This window comes from Rhinopithecus roxellana, chromosome 17 (genome assembly GCF_007565055.1).
Source record: "Rhinopithecus roxellana isolate Shanxi Qingling chromosome 17, ASM756505v1, whole genome shotgun sequence".
In the NCBI taxonomy this organism is placed as follows: Eukaryota; Metazoa; Chordata; class Mammalia; order Primates; family Cercopithecidae; genus Rhinopithecus; species Rhinopithecus roxellana.
The window spans coordinates 73,235,483-73,258,005 of record NC_044565.1 but is presented as its reverse complement, the minus strand read 5'-3'; the positions used below and the strand labels follow the sequence as shown (position 1 = coordinate 73,258,005).

Below are 22,523 nucleotides of genomic sequence, written 5' to 3'. Positions count from 1 at the left end.
TCCCTTGGTGGGATGTATGAATTACTGAGCACTGGTCTTAACTGTGGCTATATTTTACACAAGGGTGGATTATGTGATCTGAAAAAGCAGTAAGGAAATGTATGCAGCTTTGAAAATAATTATTATTTTGCTTACTTTGGGTATAGAGATATATGGCAGTGAAAATGAAGATTCCTGCCATTTTGCTAGTCAGAAAGGAATAACTGAGTACCTCCTTCTTGGCATATCAGTTCCATGTGGAAGAACTGCACCCATTTCCTCAACCTGGGATATAAATATTAAGTATTAACTAGCCTACCCAGGGAACTGTCCGATGAACTCATGTTAAATTGATCAAGCTATAAAACTCTGGAAGGAGAGCACACACCACCTAGAAGAACTGCAAATGGGTAGCGCGGAGGCTTTCATATGAAGCCTGGGATAAATTATTAGAAACGCTTAAAGTCCATATAACATATTTTATACCTATATTTGGAGTGAGAAGAACACGGAAGAAACAGGCTGATTTCTCCAGGGAGACGAATGAACTTCAAAGTAAAAAAATAAAACAACCAGAGTGTTTGCTACCAAAGTTAGATGATTGCTTCTTCTTTCTATGAAGCCAAGATTTCAAATCCAGACAAATTACCGTCCTGGCTGTTGTGTGATTCAGGGTTTGAAAGAATTTGCAGAAGGCTTCTCAAAGCCAAATTCAGTTATCAGTAAAACAGGCAGAGGGAAGACTCTAGGAATTGTAGAACATAAGACTCCCCCTCCCGGCTGAAAATAAATTCTAGGTTCATTCTAGGGAAATTACCTAGAAGAAATGGCTTGTGCACATTTAAAAGTTTTTAAAGGCCTCGATTGCATATATACAAAATGGTTTTCCAAAGCATTTATGAACAAATTGCTTTCATTTAGTCATATGAGAGGGTTCTAGATGGATAGATCAGAGAAATACTGTAGATTTTGGCAAGATATTTGGTGAGTCTCCCATGATAAATGATAAAACGTGAATTGGAAAACAATAATAGTAGATGTATTTACAACAAATCTTATCACCATTCTCAAGAGTTATACAAATATAAAACTAGAGGGATAATTCTATCCAGTTACAGGCAAGAGTCTATATGCTTAGATGTTTAGATGAGAGTTCTTAAATTCCATCTGCCCTTGGTCCTGTTTGTTTCCCCAATTTTTATTAATGTCTTGGAAGAAGACATGGAATATAGGCTTATTGGAGCTGCAGATGGCACAAAGCTGGGAGAAATCATTAATATAATAGATAGCAGAATTGAAATTCAGAATGTTTTCAACAAGCTGTGCCCAAACCAAAAAGATGAAATGTAGTCAGGAAGATAACAAACCACTGCCATTTTGATGTAGACCATTTTAAAATGGTAGCGCAAGTTCTTAACAGAAGAGGCCTCATTTTTGTGGCAGTTTATGTGAAAGATATTTGGTTAATTTAGTTGACCTCTAGCTAACATGAACTAATTGTTTCAAGTTGCTGCTAAATAAGCTCATACAAATTCAGGCTGCATTTAATGGGAGCATTTAGATGAGTGTTTTACAAATTGTGTTCCTGGAAACGTTAGAAACCAAGAGGTTTAGTAAGTGTTCCATGAAATAAAAGAGGTTAGCTTCTGTGGTCAATTGTACTTAGGTCTTCAGTACCTCACATACAGTAAAGTGCATGGCGAATGAAGAAAAGCATCAATAGATGCAAAGTATCCTACATTTCTTTGACCACAAAACTCTTTCTCTGCAGAAAATCTACTTTGAAACATAATTTGGGAAATGCTGACTGAAAACTGAAAGTGATAGGTGTACTGTATTCTGTTCAATCAAATTGCATCTGGAAGACTGTGTTCAAATCTTGATACCATATTTCAAAGAGATACTGGCAAAATCTAGGGCTCAGAAAAGGGTATCGAGGGTTTAGAAACCATTGCATCTGAGGAGTAGTTTGGGAAATATTCAGATGTTTAGAAGCAAAAGCAGAAGTCAAAGAAGAGACAAATACCTTTTATGCTTTTCTGGAGGTGAAACTAGGACCAGTGAGCCACTATTATAGGAGGTTCCTTTGGACTTAATGAAAGAAGTTTCTCCTGACTGAAGCTCTGCACCCATGTGAAAAAGTGAGCACCTGTAACTGACAGACCATCCACTAAGAAACCTGGGGAGAGCTGGGCGCTGTGGCTCACTCCTGTTATCCCAGCACTTTGGGAGGCTGAGATGGGTGGATTACTTGAGGTCAGGAGTTTGAGACCAGCCTGGCCAACATGGTGAAACCCTGTCTCTACCAAAAATATAAAAAATTAGCCGAATATGGTGACGCACTCCTGTAATCCCAGCTACTCAGGAGGCTGAGGCAGGAGAATTGCTTGAACCCAGGAGGCAGAGGTTGCAGTGAGCCAAGATTGTGCCACTCCAACCTGGGCGACAGAATGAGGCTCCAAAAAAAAAAAAAAAAAAAAGAAAGGAAGAGACAGAGAGAGAGAGAAGGAAAGAAGAAGGAGAAGGAGAGAGAACGAAAGAAAGAGAGAGAGAGAAAGAAAAAGAAAGAGAGAGAGAAAGAAAGAGGGAGGGAGGGAAGGGAAGGAAGGAAGGAAGGAAGGAAGGAAGGAAGGAAGGAAGGAAGGAAGGAAGGAAGGAGAGAAAGAAGAAAGGAAAAGAAAAGAAAGGTTTACAAGAGCCTTTGCAAAAGCCTTGGGACCCTATGTTTTCCATTTAATAACTAGGTGGTGGCTGCCCCCATGCACAGATCAGGAAACCAGCACTAAGGGAAGTTAAACAACATGCCACAAACTCAGCTGTCCTGTTTCTCAGCCCTGCAATTTTTCTAGCAAACGCACTCCCTTTCTAAGTGGATAATTGTAATCAATGTTTGATCATCCATACTATGGAGAGGCATATTGAATAGATAGCCTAAGGGGGATTGTAAAAACAAAAACAGTCTGCAGAAACCGAGACAGTGCAGGATTAGGTGTACAGGCATGGGGCAGGTCCCAGCTCTGTCACCAGCTGTATGAACTTGAATAAGATCAGACCCTTTCGAAAGAAGGAAGGAAGGAAAGAAGGAAGGAAGGAAGGAGGGAAGGAAAGAAGGAAGGAAGGAAGGAAGGAAGGAAGGAAGGAAGGAAGGAAGGAAGGAAGGAAGGAAGGAAGGAAAGAAAGAAGGAAAGAAGGAAACCTGAGGAAAGAATCCCCCAATTCGGGTGGGAGCTTGAACAAGTTGACCTCTTGGATCTCTTTGAGATTTGGGAATTTGACTCTGTGATCCTGGCCCTCCCTAGGTACAAAGGGCGTGTTCATTTGGCCCTCTGTGTAAGCAAACCCAAGCCATACCAGGCGTCCCCTACAGCATTTGACTTTCTCCATGGGTGTAGGAATGACCATCAGCCCCCGTCTCTACTGCCTTCCGTTCTCACTCTTCCCAGCCCACGTACATTGTGGTCATCAGACCCTACAGCTGGCCCACGCAGCACTGCCTCCTCCTGCTCAGAAAAGGGGTGTGCAGACCTGGGGCCAGTCCCCATGTGAACTCTTTCTGCTCCTTCACAGGTCTGGGGAGCAGACAGCCCTTCTTCAGCCTGGAAGCCTGCCAGGGTATCCTGGCCTTATTGGATGTATCCTTTCAAGTTTGTGGGTGGATGCTTGCTGTCGGTTGAGAGCTTCACTCTGGAGCTAGACAGAGTGGATTTGAATCCCAACCCCAACCCTTGCTCATTGTGGGATACTGGACAAGTCACTGAACTTCATTATGCATCCAGATGCTCATCTGAAGTGTGGAGAGAGTGTTGAAATTTACTTGGTAGGATTAATGTGGGAATGCAAATGAGATAATACAGGTAAAATGCTGGGGTCAGAGCTATCATCTAATAGGTGACCAATATTAGCCATCCATCACAATAATGTCATTTCCTGAGAATGAGGATGAGGCAGCTAGAAGGTGGTGGTTAGTGACAGCTCTCCAGGTTTACAAGAGCCTTTGCAAAAGCCCTGGGACCCTACGTTTTCCATTTAATAACTAGGTGGTGGCTGCCCCCATGCACAGATCAGGAAACCAGCACTAAGGGAAGTTAAACAACATGCCACAAACTCAGCTGTCCTGTTTCTCAGCCCTGCAATTTTTCTAGCAAACGCACTCCCTTTCTAAGTGGATAATTGTAATCAATGTTTGATCATCCATACTATGGAGAGGCATATTGAATAGATAGCCTAAGGGGGATTGTAAAAACATAAACAGTCTGCAGAAACCGAGACAGTGCAGGATTAGGTGTACAGGCATGGGGCAGGTCCCAGCTCTGTCACCAGCTGTATGAACTTGAACAAGATCAGGCCCTCTCCAAGTGCTCATTTCATCAACTAGAACATGGGGGAGTTAATGCCAACCTCACCTGCTACAGGTGAAGTGTGTAACTCAGTGATGGATTCATGGTGAGGGCTCAAACAGAGATGGGGTGTGGTGGTACTTTGACCTAATGTCTCTGATGCTAGGGGTATCTGGGCATGGTCTACAAAGCCAGCCATTAAACTTAAAAAAATGTAAAAGGCATCCTTAGCCACCCTGTGCCTGACTCCTTCCATAGCGGGTTTTTAAAACAATAATGAAAAACGGTTACTATTTTTTAAATTTAAATCACATAAAATTGGCCATGTCAAAATATCCTGCCTCAATATGAACAGACACTTCTCAAAAGAAGACATTTATGCAGCCAACAGACACGTGAAAAAATGCTCGTCATCACTGGTCATCAGAGAAATGCTAATCAAAACCACAGTGAGATACCATCTCACACCAGTTAGAATGGCAATCACTGAAAAATCAGGAAACAACAGATGCTGGAGACGATATGGATAAATAGGAATGCTTTACACTGTTGGTGGGAGTATAAACTAGTTCAACCATTGTGGAAGACAGTGTGGCGATTCCTCAAGGATCTAGAACTAGAAATACCATTTGGCCCAGCCATCCCATTACTGGGGATATACCGAAAGGATTATAAATCATACTGCTATAAAGACACATGCACATGTATGTTTATTGCGGCACTAGTCACAATAGCAAAGACTTGGAACCAACCCGAATGTCCATCAATGATAGACTGGATTAAGAAAATGTAACATATATACACCATGGAATACTATGCAGCGATATAAAAGGATGAGTTCATGTCCTTTGCAGGGACATGGATGCAGCTGGAAACCATCATTCTGAGCAAACTATTGCAAGGACAGAAAACCAAACACCACATGTTCTCACTCATAGGTGGGAAATGAACAATAAGAATACTTGGACACAGGGCGGGGAACATCACACCCTGGGGCCTGTTGGGGGGGGGTGGGAGGCAGGGGGAGGGATAGCGACAGGAGAAATACCTAATGTAAATAACGAATTAATGGGTGCAGCAAACCAACATGGCACATGTATACCTATGTAACAAACCTGCACGTTGTGCACATGTACCCTAGAACTTAAAGTTTATATATATATATATATAAAAGGATGCTAAGAAGAAAAAGGTAGGAGTGAAAGGAAGAGGCAGTGGGATATGTCATATTTAATTTGTTTATGTTTAGGTATAAAAGACTTCGTGTGTATTAAAATTATATCACTATCTATTAATACTATTGGTACTCTACTAACAATAATAAAATATAACATTTCGTAGCATTAAAAAAAATTCTGCTTCACTTAATGCTAGCTGTGGTCATCACCATCATCACCTCCATCATCATCACTTCTCCCAGTGCTGCCGTGCTCTGGGCTTATTCTGTCTTTTCCTAGCAAGAGTGAGGGAGCCCTGGGCTGGACTGGCCAGTGAGGTGAGGCCAACTAGCGAAATCAGACACGATCAGACATTGAATGAGGCTATCCACAAATTGCACATCACTTGGTGGAGGGCTGATCACTGCCTCCAAAGCATGGATGGAACTCTCCCTGGCAGCTTTTACCTTAACCTATTAATCAGCTTAATGCATCGGGTACTATGAGCATCCAGGAATTCAGGGATCTGTGGAAACAGCTGAAGCTCTATCAGGTAAGAACAAGTCTTAACCACACCTCTTTGGAAGATGGTGTAGGAATGGCAGCTCTGCAAAGCTGTAGAAGATACTTCTCTCCCCTGCAGCCCTTTATATCCAACTCACCAAACCTCTATTCTCCCTTCAGTGAGCATTTCCTCCATCGTTCTCTTCCAAGCTCAGAGAGCCAGTTGCAGTAGTCTCCTGAAGTTTCAAAACACATATCTAATCATGCTGCTTCCCTACAAAAAGCTTTTTAAGACTCCCCATGGACTGCAGAGAAAGTCTAAACTCCTTGGCACACTTGGAATTTAAAGTCTTTCATAAATTTGCTCCTTCTTGCTCTTCTAATCATTGCTCACAACTCTCCCACTTGTCTCCTAAGTCAGAAAGCTGGAATCACTTTAAAGTGTGGATGATGTGCTTACATTAAGCACATTTACCCACACCAAGACTGTCTATACCCCATGAGAAAAAGACTTTTCTGTTTTTCAGAACCTTTGCTCTGTAGGAAACATAAGGTGGTAGGATCCCAGCATGGACTCTGCCATATTCTTACCCTGGCAGCAGGCCCTGCATATGGAGCCTCAGATATCTTCAACAGCCCCTCTGCAGTGCTGACAGGGGACACACAGGGGCTCTCAGATGGTGCTTGGAAATGCCTGGCTTCCGGAACCTCTTATTTGGTTCTTTGCAGAAGGTTTTCCACAAGCAAGACAATGGGTCAGGATACCTGAACTGGGAACAGCTGCGTGCTGCCATGAAGGAGGCAGGTAGGCACAGGAAGAGCTGGAGCTGTGGACACACACAGGCAGGGTGCACACTCACCAGGCAGAGGAGAGGAGATGCGTGGCATGCTGAAGTAACTCTGATACGCGGTGTGACTCTCAAAGATGTAGATCTGGAATCAACACCAACATTTTTTATGATTGTCACTGTGATCCTAGCCAACATTGATGGAGGGTTGGCACATTCAACTTCTCATTTAATCTTCAACACCACCTTGTTATAATCCTCACTTCACAGAGGAGGAAATTGAAGTTGTTGCCTGGGGTTTAAATCCAGGACTACCGGGCCCCAAAGCAGGTACTTTTGAGCACTTAGCAGACTGCCTCCTTCCTTGAAGGCCAGTAACGTACTTGATGAAAAGAGCCTCATGCTGATTGCCTTAACAGGCAGGGGTGAGGAGTAGGGATTAAATAAAATAAATTGGTTAAACAATTAAACAATTCAAAATGAACCCTATAAAAGATTTCCATGCTATCCGGATTCAGGTCCCTAAACTGGAGAGACAATTGAAGGGGCCTTGGGCAGGAGGGGAGCTGGGTGCAAGCCCCCAGCACCCACAGCAGGACCTTGTGCTTAATGCAGGAATCATGCTCAGTGATGACGTCTGTCAGCTGATGCTCATCCGCTACGGCTGCCCCCGCCTCCAGATGGGCTTTGTCAGCTTCGTCCACTTGATGCTGCGTGTAGAGAACATGGAGGGTGAGATGTTCCTCCCATGGAGGGAACAGGAAGTTGGGGAGGTCCAGGTCTTCCTCTGCTGCCCCATGACTTCCCACCTGTCCCTAGTTTAAGCACAAGGGAGGACAGCTGCCATCCCAGAAACGGCAGACGAGGGAAGCTATGGGGACCTCCAGCCAAGTGCCTGTGATCCCTGGCTGCAGATACCCAAACTCATTCGTTCCCTGCCTTGCTCCAGAGACATAGGCTTGAAGTGGCTCACTTATCATAGGTGTGGCTGAGTGTGGTCACGTGTAGGCTGACATTGGGTTCCCTCATGTTTTCAGAATGGATATGGTTAAGGTGAGATATATGGGAGGAACTAGTTCATAATGTTTCCAATACACACATTAGCTGTGTTCCTTTCTGCTGCATTTTCACAGATGTCTTCCAAAACTTAACCCAAGATGGCAAAGGGATATACCTCCAGAAGCCAGAGGTAAGACTTGCCCCAAGGAGGTGGCTCATGTCATCTTAGGTAGAGGTGGCCCTTGCAGGACCATGCTCTTGTGAAGGAGAAGGGCTCTGGGAACCTTTATTCTGCTGAATTTGAAATTGAGCACTACATTCATTGCACTCATTCATTCATTCATTCACCCATCAAATATTTTCTGAGCACCCACTTTGTGCCAGGCACATATGAAAGGTGTATCCAATAACTCTGATTGCAATAATGCCATGTGACAAATTTACAAAACGTCAGCAGCATATATATGACAAGCACTTATTTAGCTTCTGAGACACATGGCTGGGAGTCAGTGGATCTCAGCTGGCTTGCTCATGTATCTATGGGTTAGCTGAGGGTTTTGCTGGGTACCTGAATTGAGGAAACTCTGCCTAGGTTTGTTCTTCCCAGGGAAATGGGAGAAACACAAGAAAGCGAGCTTAAACACACTAGGTCTCTGAAACCAAGGCTCCAATCTGGCATACCTGCAAGTCATTCTATTGTCCAAAGCAAGTCACATGGCCAAGCCCATTTCCTCCTCTTTCATATCACTTTGCAGACACAGCAGGGTGTGTTGAATGAATGAGGTGATATGCCTAGGAGAAGACAAATTCATGTATGAAACTGATTATCTTCCCTGATCATTCAAAATGTACTGATTTATTGAGCAGCTGCTAGGTGCCAGGTGTAGCGCTAAGTAATGTTCATTGTAAGGACATTGGAGTCTGGAGTTCAATCCTCTGCTCTTTTATTCTGCAACCCTTCCTCTGATATGGCCACTTAGAAACGATTCGGTCAAAGCTGGAATGTCTTTCTTGATCTCAAATGTCCATTTTATGGAATTGCTTTCCAAGCTGTAGGGACCTGCAGCCTGTGTCACCCCTCAATCCCTCCAAGATTCGGTGTGAAGTGGGATTCTACTGGAGGGCCAATGGCCAGAATTTTCAGAGCCTATCCCTGAACTGCTTAGCCCCACACTTGAGTGCTGGGCCATCACTCCTGATCCCAGGCAATCCTTCCATAGTGGCAGGCTCCGGTCTGGGAGAATAGGACAACACAAGTGTGGCACCCGAAATAGGACAGTCCAAAACGGAGCAGGGTCCAGTGGGCAAAGAGCTATCACAGGAAGAGAACTGCACTGGGGTCTGAGAATGGGTTGAAGCCACAACACTTCTTGTAACTAGCTGCGGGACCTTAGGCAAATCACATTAAATCTCTGGGCCTCAGCTGCCCACAGGTGAAATGAGTAGAACTAGGTGGGCTCTGAGATTGCCTCCAGCTCTGACCATCTTTGGCTCAGTGAGGATCAGGACCACCCAAGGTCTGTAGGGAATGGCAGCCACCTTGTTGGATATCACGCTGAGGCTTTCTCTGACACCATTGGTAACTTCACTATTCTCAGCTTTATCATTCTGAGGGATTGGCCTGGGGAGCGGTTTCCCCAGAGATCCCCTCTAGATGAGTTAGAGGGGTTGTTCATCACACCCACATAAAGCTGTCAGACCAAGGGGCCCATAAATGTAAACATGTAGAATATGCTTTAATGGATTTCTGCTACCCTGCCAGTTTGCACACCTGCACAGAGCTGGCACGAGCATGCCAAATTGAATTCATGGGGAAAAAAATCATTGAGAATTGAATACAGAATCAGCCTGTATTTGGCTGTCATCATTCATAGGCACCGTGAGAAGTCAAGGTTGATTATATTTCAGGTTGATTTGTACTTCCTAATGGATGGTATGGTCCCTCTAGCTAAACCATCCATTAATGTTCTGTCTCCACGGCTCCCCAGGAGTGTGGGGTGGGGAGGCCCAGATGAGACATGGGTCTGAACTGACCATCATTTTCTTTCCCAACATGTCCAGTGGATGATGATGGCACTGTACTCCTAAGAAGGTCGAGTCTCGCCTGCCCTCACTGAAGACTCTGCTTGTGGCCCAAGAGCAGCCTTTGACTGAGACCAACCCATGCCCACCCTACTTACTGATCTTCAGAACTGCCTCACCAGTCGTCACCTTCTTAGCTGGGAATATTTCTCCTCTGCAGCCCTCCCCCTGCATGGCCAGCATGCAGAAAGGGAAGGGAGGAAGTAAAGATTGCATCAGATTTGTCAAAGCCAGCCATCCTTCCCTGAGGCCACAACCTTGTCACAAGCAGAGATATTATCTGACATGGCCTAAGCATTCTGACTCCAGAGCTGGTGTGCTTAGCTTCTATACAACACTGCCTCTGTGGCTGCAAACTAAAATTACTTTAAACATGCCACATGTTCTCACATGTGGGGTAATTATCTAGGTTTTAAGGTCTGGAGAGGGAATGATATATCCTTAGACATTTAGTCCCAGCATTTGCAAATTAGTAGAGACATAGGCTAAAGTTTCAGCTGTTTGGGGATGGAGTCAGGGATATAGTGGGTTTTCAGAAACACAGACAATAAGAGACTTGCCAGAGTCCAGGTGGGGTGGGCTGGCTGTGGCATCTGAGATCATGGGGTAGTCTTCTGATGACAATACCTCCATATGATTGGATTTGGGGGAACCCAGTAGGTTTAGCACACCTGAGTTCTCAAAGGGCTTCCTGCTTGTGACAGGTGTCTGTCTGTTCACTTGACCTATAGACTATCAGATCCATTTCAAATCTGTCCAGAAATTCTCTATCTACTTCAAAGAACAAAAACAAATCCATGCTAAATTATAGAGTCAATCAGCGGGTGGTTGGTATATCTGATTTTTTGAACCACCATGATACACTTTGTTTGTTTCATCCCTCCGAACCCCGAATACAGGTGCAAAACCAGAACAATGGTCTTTTTCCAAAGTCAATGCAATTTATTCATAAGTTAGCACCTCAGAGCCATTTATTACTACAGGTTGAGCATCCCAGATCTGAAAACCCCAAATCTGAAATACTCCAAAATCTAAAATTTCTGAGAGTAGACATGAAACTCAAAGGAAATTGGGGCATTTTGGATTTTGAATTTTTGGGTTTGAGATGTTCAGCTGACAAATCTTTAATGCAGATATCCTGGAATCTGAAACACTTCTGGTCCCAAGCATTTTAGTTAAGAGATACTCAACCTGTATTCTATTTAATCTTAACTTACAAACAATTCTAGCCAACATGGCTGTTTGATTTCCAAGTCCATAGCAGACTCAGGAAGGAAGCTGAATGAAGTGATGAAAGTGTGTCCGTTGGCAGAAGGACTAAAGGAGATTTGAGCACCTGTCACATGGGTACTGTACCGGAAGAAAGGAACACTTTGAAAGCACAGTTTAAGAGGTAGGAAAGTATTTTATTTAGGGAAAAAACCCTTCATTTATTCCAAATGATAAAAGGTAAAATGGGTTTCCATAAAGTGCTAGATACATGAGATATTGTTGATTTTATAAAAGATGATCATGTATTTATAACCTTTTACAGATTTTTATATCCATCTACATATTTGTATCTTTGTCTTTAAAATCTGCCATTGTAAATAGCTGTTTTAATAAAACAATTTTGTCTTGGCCCATGAAGACAGTTTTGGAGATATTTTTGGGTGATGGGAGGGTGACACCGTGAACTTGTTCACGACATTTAGACTATAGTGTGCTGCTTGTGTTGGTGCAGATAGATCTATCTCCACATTGATTAAGCCTGAGAGCCTCTCTGCTGGCTTCTCAGTGGGTCGTTTGAATGGTCCTACATCACTCAGGTGTTAGCCTCACTCTCCTGAGTCCAGTATCTGCACTGTGGCAACTCAAAGATGACCTGTCTTTGCTGACCCCCTTCCTGCAGATTCTCTCCTATACCCCCAAAGTTGAGTACTGAGTACTGAAGACCACGGGGCAGAGCCACCTCCCGGCTCCCACCACACTTCCCCATCTTCTGTCACTCCAGGGGAAGGGGGAGGAAATAGAGATCTGGGGCAGGAGAAACTGGGCAAGTACCAGGGTGAAGTCAGCTGAAGGGCTGGGAGGTGAGCATCAGCAGTTCTGGAATATTGAAAGCAGAAAGTCTGCCATGAACAAGAACAAGTGGAAAGTACAACCAGGGAGGAGCGAGGAATCACCTGCCAGTGCCAAGGAGGGTGAGGTCAAGGAATCCAGAGGTTGGGTTATCAAGTCCAGCCCATGCAGGGAGGGCATATCAAAGTGAGGCCTGTTCCAGGCTGTCACAATCTCAGGAAAACAGGACTCTACCTGGACAAGAGGGGATGAAAATAACTACCATTTATTTATCCCTGGTTTTGTTTCTTCTTTCATGTTTTGTATAAAACTTCCAAAGAGAACCTTCTAGATTGCAGATGGGGCCTGGAGCAAGGCAGTCCATGGCTGACTGTAAATAGCACTGCTTTCCTGCCGTTGCTGTATTGAGTTAGAGAAATGATTTTGGCTTCCAGGATTTTCAACCTGACGTTTCCCCAGTGAAGTATACGTATTTAGATTTATAATGAAGGAAAGGAGGAAATGAGTGTTGTGGGTGATAAATAGGTAAAAGTGGGCATCACGGAGGAGCAGGCTGTGTGTTGAGCTCTCGGGATCTCTGCAAAGATGGCCCTTTGGGGTTACTGGTCTCAGGTCCTGGGTTACCATCTTTTCTCCAGTGTCCTGAGGACAGAGAGTCTGCAAAATCCAACAGAAATGAAAGAGAGGAGAGGTGGGAAAAGACATTCTAGCTGTGTGACATTGGACCTCAGTTTATCCATTTGTAAAATAGAGCCCCAAATGCCTTCATCCCTGGGTCATTGTGAAGGTTAGATAATGCCAGCAGGTTGTAGGCACCCAATGAATGAAGCTCCAATTTTTCCCCTTAGGTAGAACAAGTAATTTCTACAGCTACTATTACTTATTTTTATTTTGGTTTTTAGAGGACATAGTGAAACACCCATGGTTTTATACTCTATTTCTCTTTTCCTCTTCTTCCTCCACATCCTCTTTCTGAATGTATCAAACCACTTCCTTGAAGTGGGGCACCAGGAGGGCCACTCCAGTCTCCAATGCAGGGACTCAGAGGCAGGGACCTCTGAGAAAGTGGTCATCTCATTATTAAAGCTCTGTCCTCTGCTTCCCTTTCACCTCAGAAGCAGCCCATTTATTCAACAGAGCTCCAGGTTGCCAGCTAGGGGTTTTCAGAACCATTGACCAAGCAACCCTGAGAGACTGAGTACTGACCAGCAGTTGTTCCAGAAACTGCTGGGAATTAGGTTGTGATCTAGAAGTGAACTGACACTAACAGTGAGAAGGCAGGATAAGAATGCAGTCTAGAACGCAACCTTGCTCCACTAGATTGTAAGTAATTTAGGTGAATCCTGTCCCGCTGGGGTTCTATCCTGATTGGCTCTGCTGATGAACTTGGCCGGCCAGCACGTGGCACTTGATGAGACCCTGGAATGCTGAGACCAGTTGGGCAGCAAGCTTTCATCTCATCCTTCTGCCCATCCATCCAGCCATTCAAACATTCATTTGCCTGAAGACATTTATCAAGTTCCTGCAATGAGTCAGGCATCTGCTAGGTGCTGGGGAAACAGAGCTCACAGTCTCCTGGGGGGTGGGAGATGACTGACGCGTGGTCTGTGGTGCAGTGTGACCTGGGAATGCACATAGTGCTGTGGAAACACAGAGGAGAGGCATCTAGCACAACCTGAGAGGGCCAGGGGAGGCTTCCTGGCAGGTTTCCCTTTAACCATCTTAAGGGAAAGAGGCACTAGATAGGAAAATAAAGGGACAGTGATGTTCCAGACGGAGGGCGCTCCACATGGAAAAAAAAAAAAAAGACACTAAAGCACGGGATGAAATGGAGTGCTCGGAACACAGCAAGAGGTTCAGAGAAGCTGGAACTTATCTGTTGTAAGAGAACCAAGGCCGCTCGGGCAGGTAAGGGCTGGTCCCTGCAGGATCTGCCATGGTGTCCGGGTCCCATCTTGAGAAGCTGAACCATCATCCAAGAATTCTAAGCCTGGTCATGAGATGTCCAATCCTTTCCTCTACACCAGAAAGGCTAGGAGGTTAACAGAGTACAGGGGGAGGGAGGTTCAATTCCCTGTATTCACCCTTAGTTCGGGGGACCTTGATCAAATAGCTAAATCTTTTTGAATCTATAAGTCACATGGTGATGACAATATCGACCTCATAGGGCTGTCATGCAGGCTGGATGAGATAACATATGTGAGCATTTATGGCATTTGGCAGTGCACTTAAAAACGGTGAGCTCCACATATTTCTTTGTGGGGAGAGCACCTTCCTTCCCACTTTTGTGGTTTGTGCAGTGGCTTATGCCAACGCTAGGTGGTGCACGATCCCCACACCAGGGCATCTTCCAGATGCAGTACCACAGATGAGTTTCAGCACAAGCTAGTCTGGGAAACCCTGGCTAATGGAGTACCTTGCCAGCCTGACTCAGCCCAAAAGGCCAGCTTCAGCCTCACATGGATTCACTTGTCTCTCCTTGTCTCTTTTTTCTGACCAGTGTTTAATGTATGTACCGTACTCTATTTTATACATTGCATTTGTTTCTGAAATTTATTTCATTTATGTAAGCACTCAGCTTAAGTGCATCTCCTTGAGGGATATAGCGGCACCCAGCCCATACAGCCCAGCACCTGGTTTAGTACATAACTCATGTTTAATATTTACCAATTTAATGAATGAATGACTTTAATTCAGGTGAATCCTGTCATTTAAAAAGTCAGTCTTTACTCAAATTGCTAACTGAAAATATCAATATATAAGGTTTGCCTAAAGAGACATGTCACTTCTCACTAAAGGGTCCGTCTCTGGTAGCCTGAAGTTTAGAGTCATTCTGATGCCAAATGGTACTTCAAACCATCACAGATGCTGTCTGAACATGTTCTTCGTATCCTGAAATTCAAAATACTAGGGCATCACTTTCTCTTACCCATTCAGAATTCCTTCTCCTGGGAAAATCAACCACTGGCTCAAGTTCCTGAACCTTTTGCTTTCAGGTTGCAAAACACAGAGTGAGTGGTGGGAGTTGGGTGGTCCTGGGCCAGACTCAGGCCCCTGGTTATTAAGCCCCATGCTGACTCCTGTCTTCGTCTTCATCTTAAGCCTGGGCTTGCATAGTTTCTCCTGCTTGCAGAAGAAAATTATGCCAGAAACTGCGTAGCTCAAGACAGGTAGGGTGGGGTGATGGAAAGGGCAGGCCTCACCTTGACGAGGGGTCTGGGTATTTGTGGTTCTTAAAAGCTGTCCATGGAGGCTTCAACAAGTTCCCTAACTTCTGAATTCATCTATTTTAAAAATCAATGTGTGGTATTAGAGGGGGTTGGACTGTATAACTTCTAAATCTGCATCTGGCCAGAGATAGCAAATTTGCCAAGAGCACAGGCTGGCCTTTACAAAGGTGCCCACTTAAGTCCAGCTGTGTCAATTACCTTTGGTGAGTCACCAGTGTTTGACTCTATGATCCAGAGACCCCTGTGAGGATCTCGTGCCATCACACACATAAGCTGATTGGCATCATGCCAGGCCTCAATGTGTGGTTCACTGTTACCCTTCACAGCCATGTGAACTCCACAGGGGAGTCCCACCTCCACTCTGCCATGGTCTGGGAGGACCTTTCTTCAATAGGGGAGAAGCCAAGTGGTTTCTGAACCAGAGGAAACCGGAGGCTACCATCCTCTGGTGCCTGAAATCCAAGCTTCAGTTCTGCTTGGAAACATCTATTTGAGGCCTTTTGCACAAAGGAATCATTTCCCAGAAGGGATCTTTTGGCCAAATGAAATAATTAAAGTGATCCTTGTTTTTAGTTTGACTTCCACTAGCCTCACATCAAGTCTCACCTGAGGAGGAGCCTCACCAAGTGTGATATTCCTCTCATTCAGCTATCGAGACCCCTTGGGTCATTGGCAGCAACAGCAAGAGGCAGCTCTGTAGAGGCTGTGCACCCAGCTGCAGCAGCACACGCACAAGCAGCCCTGGTGACCCAGGCTGCAGGAACCCAGGTCAGTCCCCTACACTCCTTCACCCTTAGTATTGCACACCCTTTGAGAAGTGAGCCTGTGTCAGGCCCTGCAGAAGGCTGCCTCATGCACAAACACTTACTGCTGTTTCAAGTGGCTTTGACTCATGTTTCAAGTGGCTTTGGGTTCCCTGGGTGCAGCTTTGCTGGTTGACTCATACAGAACATTCTTTCTCTGGTCCTTGGCTTCCTTGACAAGGGAAGACTCAGAGATTGTTAGAGTGCCCTTGGCCTGGGGTTTAATGCTGAGAGGACTATGGTGTTCTCAGGGTGCAGATGCTCTTCTGCTCAACCTGCTGCCCTTCTGCCTAAGCAGATAAGCTTCCGGAGGGACTGGGCTGCAGGGAAGCCTCCTGGGGACTCCCTTTGTGGAATAATGACTATGCAGTGAGGTCTGCAGGCATTGACTGGAATAGGCCCTGTGAGATTGCTGCTCAGGCCTGCTCATTGCTCTAGCTCCTTTATCTGTGATATGTGTGTGTGTGTGCGTGTGTGTGTGTATGTGTGTGTGTGTCTGATACCCACGATACCAGAAGTGAAGCTTCTTCAGATCAGACTCTACTAGGCTCAGGAGCCAGAAGCAAAAGAATTCTGCAAGTTCTGCTACAAGAGTTGGGGGTCCTTCAGGGAGTGAAAATGACCCAGGGGTGGGCTGGTAAAACTGGAAACATGCTTGACCAGGGGCCAGAGGACTGGGGCTCATGTCCTCTCTGCCACCAAATGGATGTGTGCTTGTGGCCTGAGGAAAGTTATTTAACCTCTGGGTTTTAGTGTGCTCATCTTCTGAATTGGGATGTTAACTCCTACCTCATGGGACGGTGGCAAAGATGAAATCAGACTGTGAGTGTGAAAGACCTTTGCAGATTGCAATGTGGAGTTCAGAATTGGGGGTTATTATTCTAGTAGACAGACCTGGTGTAATGTGCATTGGCTGGGCTTAGAATGTTGGATTCTGCTCTGGTAAATAAAAAGAAAATCAAGAGGATAGTTGAAACTAAGAGTAGAAGCAAATGGCTTGTGAGCCATGTTAGGCATAGATAAAGGATGTGACGCGTGTGTGTGTATGCACAGATAGGAAGAGATGAAGGAGCTGAGTGGGCACTGAATATTCATGACACACACTAAATATACATGAGGCACGCGAAGCACCAAGTGTTCAGGATACATCAACCACATGCGAGACCCATGAGGCACTCAGTATTCAGTGAGCCACCCATTGGCAATGCCATGAACCCCTAGAAATACAGATAAACACCCATGGCTTTCAGCAGATGAATTGATAAGTTACATCTGTGGCCAGTCATACTTGTCCCATGTCTCTCTGATGGGATTGGGCCCCAGGCACTGTCTGTCTTTTTGGCCCCTTGCTCAGACTTCAGCTCTGGTTCCTATAATTTCACCATGAGCAGAAAGTGCTGGTGGAGTTCAGGACATGTGAGCATGGCATGACTCAGGTGACATATGTTTTCCTTCTGTCCTCTAGTACAATGTTCTAAGTGTGTTGTCTTACCCTGACCCTCTCCCCTTGCTTCTTGCTATGGTTTTAAATTGAGCTATCACCCATGTGATCTCAGCTCCTTTGGTCTCTGAGCCCATCTGTTTGGTGACCAGAACAGCTCATTGGTAGTAGATTTGGAGGATACCATTACAGCAAGGTCATTTCCCCCCATGACACTTGGGGCCAGAACCTGGGAGCTGGAGCTCAGGGCAGTAGAGCTGTTTGCTTCCAATAGTCTGCCTTGGCTTCTGAGATGTGAGTGTTGTGTCTACAGGTGTGTGAGGGTGCAGGGGGAGGGGGTCCCTTCTGGTTCCTCTGATAAGGCCCATTAATCCCCCTTCCCACCCGCCCTCATCACAGTGGACCACCCTCCAAAGAGAACACTGAGCAATGCCTACGACCACATGCCAAGGACAGTTTCCCAGTGACCCTGGCTTTCCCTCCCTAGTCCTAAAAGGAGAGACAGTGAAGTAATTTTAGCAACCACCTGACAGACTCTCATGCCCTCCTGGCCAGCCTGATCTATATTCCAAGAACATCACCCTCCTGTAGCTCCTCCAAATGTCATCCATGAGAAACCACCTGTTAGAGTCTAGCCTCAATCACTTATTGGCTGTGTGACTTAAGCAGGTCACCTAAACATTTTGTGCCTTGGTTTCTTCATTAGTATTAATGACATTTAACCAGCCTCCATTAACAGCAGCCATGCATTGAACAACTTCAAACACAGATAAGACAAGTAGTCCTTTATTTTATTTTATTTTTATTTATGTCCTTTTTTCTTTAAAAAATATAGTCACAGAGGCACTGAGCTAGATCCTAGCATAGAGATGAAAGTTCATTTCCTGTCTTTAAGGAGATGGCAGTCTGGGTGCCCAGTTCATGGTGTGAGGAATACACCTGGGGTGCTCAGATCAACCTCAGAGTCCTGGAAGAGTTCCCAGAGGATGTGGTGCTGGACCTGAAGGCTTAGCCGTATCCAGGGAAAGGAGGATGCTCTAGGGAGGAGGAGCAGTGTGGGAAAGGGACAGAGCATTACACCGGAACTCATCAGGAGAGTGATAGGTGGTTGTAAGACAAGTAGTTGTAATAGGACATAGGGCATTTTGGAGAAATCGAGCTGGTAGTTTAGCAGAAGAAATGTTGGCACAAGTAGAAATAGGAAGAAGTTCAGAGAATGTATTAACAAGTGACCTACTCTAGGTGCAGTGACAGGCCCTCATGACCTACTCTTCCTGGGCTTTCTCTGGTTTCTCAGAACCCCAGAAGGCCCTGGGAGGTGTCTTTCCAATCAAGTCTGCCATCAATACCCATCCTCATGGCTGCAACACCTCATGCCGTCAGAGACCCAGATGAAGCCCAGGTAGAGAATGTGAAGGGAAGAGGGGCAGTTTGTAGTGTCGAAGTCAGCCAAGCTATCCCACTCCAGCTATTCATCATTAGGAAGGACCTGAGAGAAGTAGGGGAAGAAAGAAGAAGCTTAGCCAATTTCAGAGCTACTATTCAGGTTTGGTTTTTTCCCACGCAGCTGGGAAGGCATTTTTGTTCTATCAATCTTGTGAGAAGAAATAGGCACAAGAGATATGGCCCAAGAAGAAAATGGGGTCTTTGGTGAATGAGAAAAGGTGTTCTCCACCCAGGTTCACACTATGCAAGACCAGGCCTTTGGGCAGGGGCTTTAAAAATCCCTTTTTTGCTACCACAGAATCTTAATGAACATTCAGGGCACTGCTGGACACAGGACAGGGACGGCCTGGAGGCTCCTTGTAGAGGAAACCACCTTATTGGTAGATGGTAGATCTCCTTGTAGAGGAAACCATCTTAACAACCTAGTCCAATCAAGAGAGAGAAACCACACAGGAAGTTGAACAAGGAAGTTAAATATAAAGACTTTAAAGTTACACAGAGCATTGGAGTAATGAGGGATCAGGTAATAAAATGTAAGGGGGATACTAAACAATATAATAGCAGATATAGGGGCATCCACTACCCTACAGCTGAGATAGAGTGACAAGGAAAGAGGTCCCTGCCCTTTGCTTGGAGCTGATCCAGACTTGACTGCAGATAGCAGAGGTGTGGCTCATGGAATGGCAGGGAAGCCACTCTGGTGCCATGCTGCATAACTTGCTGGAAATCTGTCCCCTAGGTGCTGAGGACAGCTGTTCCTGGGAGGGCTCTCAACAGAGGCACTCTGTTACAAAATTGCTCACTTTATGTGTAATTTCCTCACACAAAGTATTGAAAAGACTTGTATTCAGGGGTTGAGATTTAATAAAATTAATCATTTTTACTGCATCATTGAAGACATTCTGAAATGAAATTGGCTTTTTTTTTCTCCTGCAAGTGAGTAGTGGTAGAGAACACAATGACTAGTATGGTGTGGTTCCACTGCCTCGATCTGCACACCATCAGCATAAATGCCAACAAACAAGAAAGGAAAATAACAGCTTAGTACTATTACTAAAACGGTTTTGACCTCACAGGCCCCCAAAAGGATCCTGGAATACCAGGTCCAAAAACCACCCGTGGAGAACTGCTGAGCTAAATGACTTGCCCAAGCTCCTAGACTAGGAAGTGATGGAGTCAGAATTCAAACATGGGACTCCTAGCTTCAAACCCTGAGCTCTTTCCACAAAACCTGTTGGGCTCCTCAAGAAATCACATATCTCTTCCTGAGAGTGTGTGGTAGTAAAGAACACGTAATAAGTTGAGATATGAAACTAAAGTCCAAATACTGTTTTTATTATTGATAGAACCAAGTTAGTGATATTGCATTAGGTCTGTTAACCAAGCGGGCATGTGAGCTTGATAATTCCAAACCCCGTCAGCCATGCAGCCAGCCTGGAAAGAGGCCCCGGGACAGTGGGAGGAGCATTCCTCCAGAGAGGCAGAGCAGAAAGCGCTCTCTGTGGCTGCTCGCTCTTGGGAGATAGGAAGGCAGAACTAATCATGGCCAGTTATTCCTAAATCAGTTAAGTCTCTCCACCTTCATAATATAGGGGAGAAAACTCAGCCATAGAATAGGATTCTCAGATGCTTACTGCACTCACGTTTCATATTTGAAATGTTTTCCCTTCATCTCATGTTTGTATCCTCATCCTGCCCAGCCAAATGGTCTCAGTAGCCAATTTCCGGTCATTTCTTGGATGTGCTCAGCATTTCTTCTCTTGCCTTTGCAACTTTCTACAAAATAGGTTAAATGCACTCAAATGCTTTTTTAGACAAAGCATATTGGGAGTATAGAAATAACCCCACCCTTATTAAGAGACAGTGGGGAGGTGGGGAAGAGAAGCAGTCTAGTATCCCACTGAGCCTCTGAGAGGCCATATTGTGATGGGGACTTCAGAGCTCAAGGCGCAGGTGCTCACAAATGTCCAGATCAGGGCACCCAGAAGTGACCAGCCTCTGGAAAACTAGGTCCCCCCTGGTCCTGTTCATGTCCTTGAAATATATCAGTCAATCCTCAATGAAGGATGCCCCTTTAAAATGACCAGATGTTTATGTCTGCCCTCCGAGAAGGGCCATTCCTGGGTACCTGGAAAAGCAATCACATTGTTAGATGGCTAAACAGTGTTAAGGACCCAGGAGTGAGACAAGCCTGATCCCCTGCAGAACAGTGATGAAATATCTGTGCTGCCAGATGTGCACAGCCTTCCTCCCCTGGCCAGCCCTCCACAAGCTCAATGGGCTCTGCTTTCGAAGACTCCATAGTGACCAGCTGTCAGCTCCTTTCATCCATCTGCTTGTGCTTGTCATGACATCACCTTCTTCATTTCAACACATCTCCCTTTCATGGCAGTCCATGCTGTCCGGGTTTAAATATCATTTTATGTTGATTGCATTTCTCGAATGGTTGCTTCCGAGTGGCTCACTCCCAGTCACTCCCACAGCAGAATTTACTCCTGGGAAGATTTCCTTTTAGACAGTTAATCCCTATCAGGAGTGTGGATTCCCATTAGGCCTGATCTAAGTGCTTCCAGAAGACTGCCCTGCCCTTAAAGCACCACATGTATTGGTTTATATAACTAATAGCTGCTGCCTTTAATATTGCCAGGAGCCCATGGGGGCTTATGTAAATATACTTTAAGCCAGAAACAACAGAAAGTATGTATGGGGCTTAAGCAGAGCCATCCTTTGAGTTTAAGAGTTTGGGATTTTGAAACTGAAACCTTTCCCCCATCTCCTTAGAAAGACTGTTTTTTTTTTTTTTTTTTTTTTTTTTTTAAAGTAAGCAGACAATTAAATGTTGTTAATAGGCATTTAAGAGCTAATCTTTAGAAGAAACAAAGCCTTAAAGATAACCCTAGGTCTTTCTGTTCAAGTGTGAATTCCCCCTTAAAACCCTGTATTTAAGAAGTTTCATTTGGAGATTATCTATTTGTTCACTGTAGCTTGGTCTCTTAATTGTTTATAAGAGCTCTCACTACTAAAGCCCATTCCTAAGGAAAGTGGTCTAGGAAGGAGCCAGTTTGCTCAAAAACCAGGCTCTTAACTTAATTGAGTACTTGGTTTAAAAGAGTTGACTCAATGCCTTTGGGTAAATTTACATGTTGTAAGATGCCTGGACAGCTTTTTGTGTCCAACCAGTTTCCAGGATCCATAGATCCCTGGCTTCATTTGAACACGTTGCACTTTCGTGCCATGTCATATTTCTCAGGTTTACAGATAACTTTGTGTTGGTTGCATTTTAGAACAGCTTGTCCCCTGGGCATGCAGGGAAGCACCTTAATTCAGCACTAAATCTGAAATTCTGGGGCAAAGATACGAAAATCCATGTTTTCACAAAAAGCTCTTTCAGTGATTCTGAAGTATGTGAAAACTAGTGTTTCAGAACTTACCAGGCAAATTCTGTCAGTTCTGGTTTGTTCCATCCTGCTCTAAGATGTGTCTTAGGTTTCCAGGACACACTAGATTCTTACAAGATTTCCACCAGAAAGGCAGTGGCAACCTTGAGCTTCCAGCACAATGGAAAATGCCAAGTAGTTTATATGAGTCTGTGTGCTTCCTCCTGCCCTACTCCTTGGAACTTGGGCTTTCTTCAGGGGTTCCCCCAATCCTGAAAGTGGATCTGAAGATGCTGAATTCAACCTAAGGGCAATGTGT

General features: G+C 44.9%; 1 protein-coding gene across 1 annotated transcript in view; it reads left to right on the top strand.

Moving 5' to 3' along the window:
• Positions 1-11,475, top strand: part of CAPN14 (calpain 14) — a 42,933-nt gene extending 31,458 nt beyond the window's left edge. Inside the window, exons 17-22 of the mRNA XM_030921272.1 lie at positions 3,547-3,611; positions 5,958-6,026; positions 6,707-6,782; positions 7,381-7,497; positions 7,899-7,954; positions 9,826-11,475. Coding sequence (XP_030777132.1) covers positions 3,547-3,611; positions 5,958-6,026; positions 6,707-6,782; positions 7,381-7,497; positions 7,899-7,954; positions 9,826-9,852 — 410 coding nt within the window. The 3' untranslated portion in view covers positions 9,853-11,475. The remainder of the gene's footprint in view (positions 1-3,546; positions 3,612-5,957; positions 6,027-6,706; positions 6,783-7,380; positions 7,498-7,898; positions 7,955-9,825) is intronic.
• Positions 11,476-22,523: the final 11,048 nt, after the last annotated feature.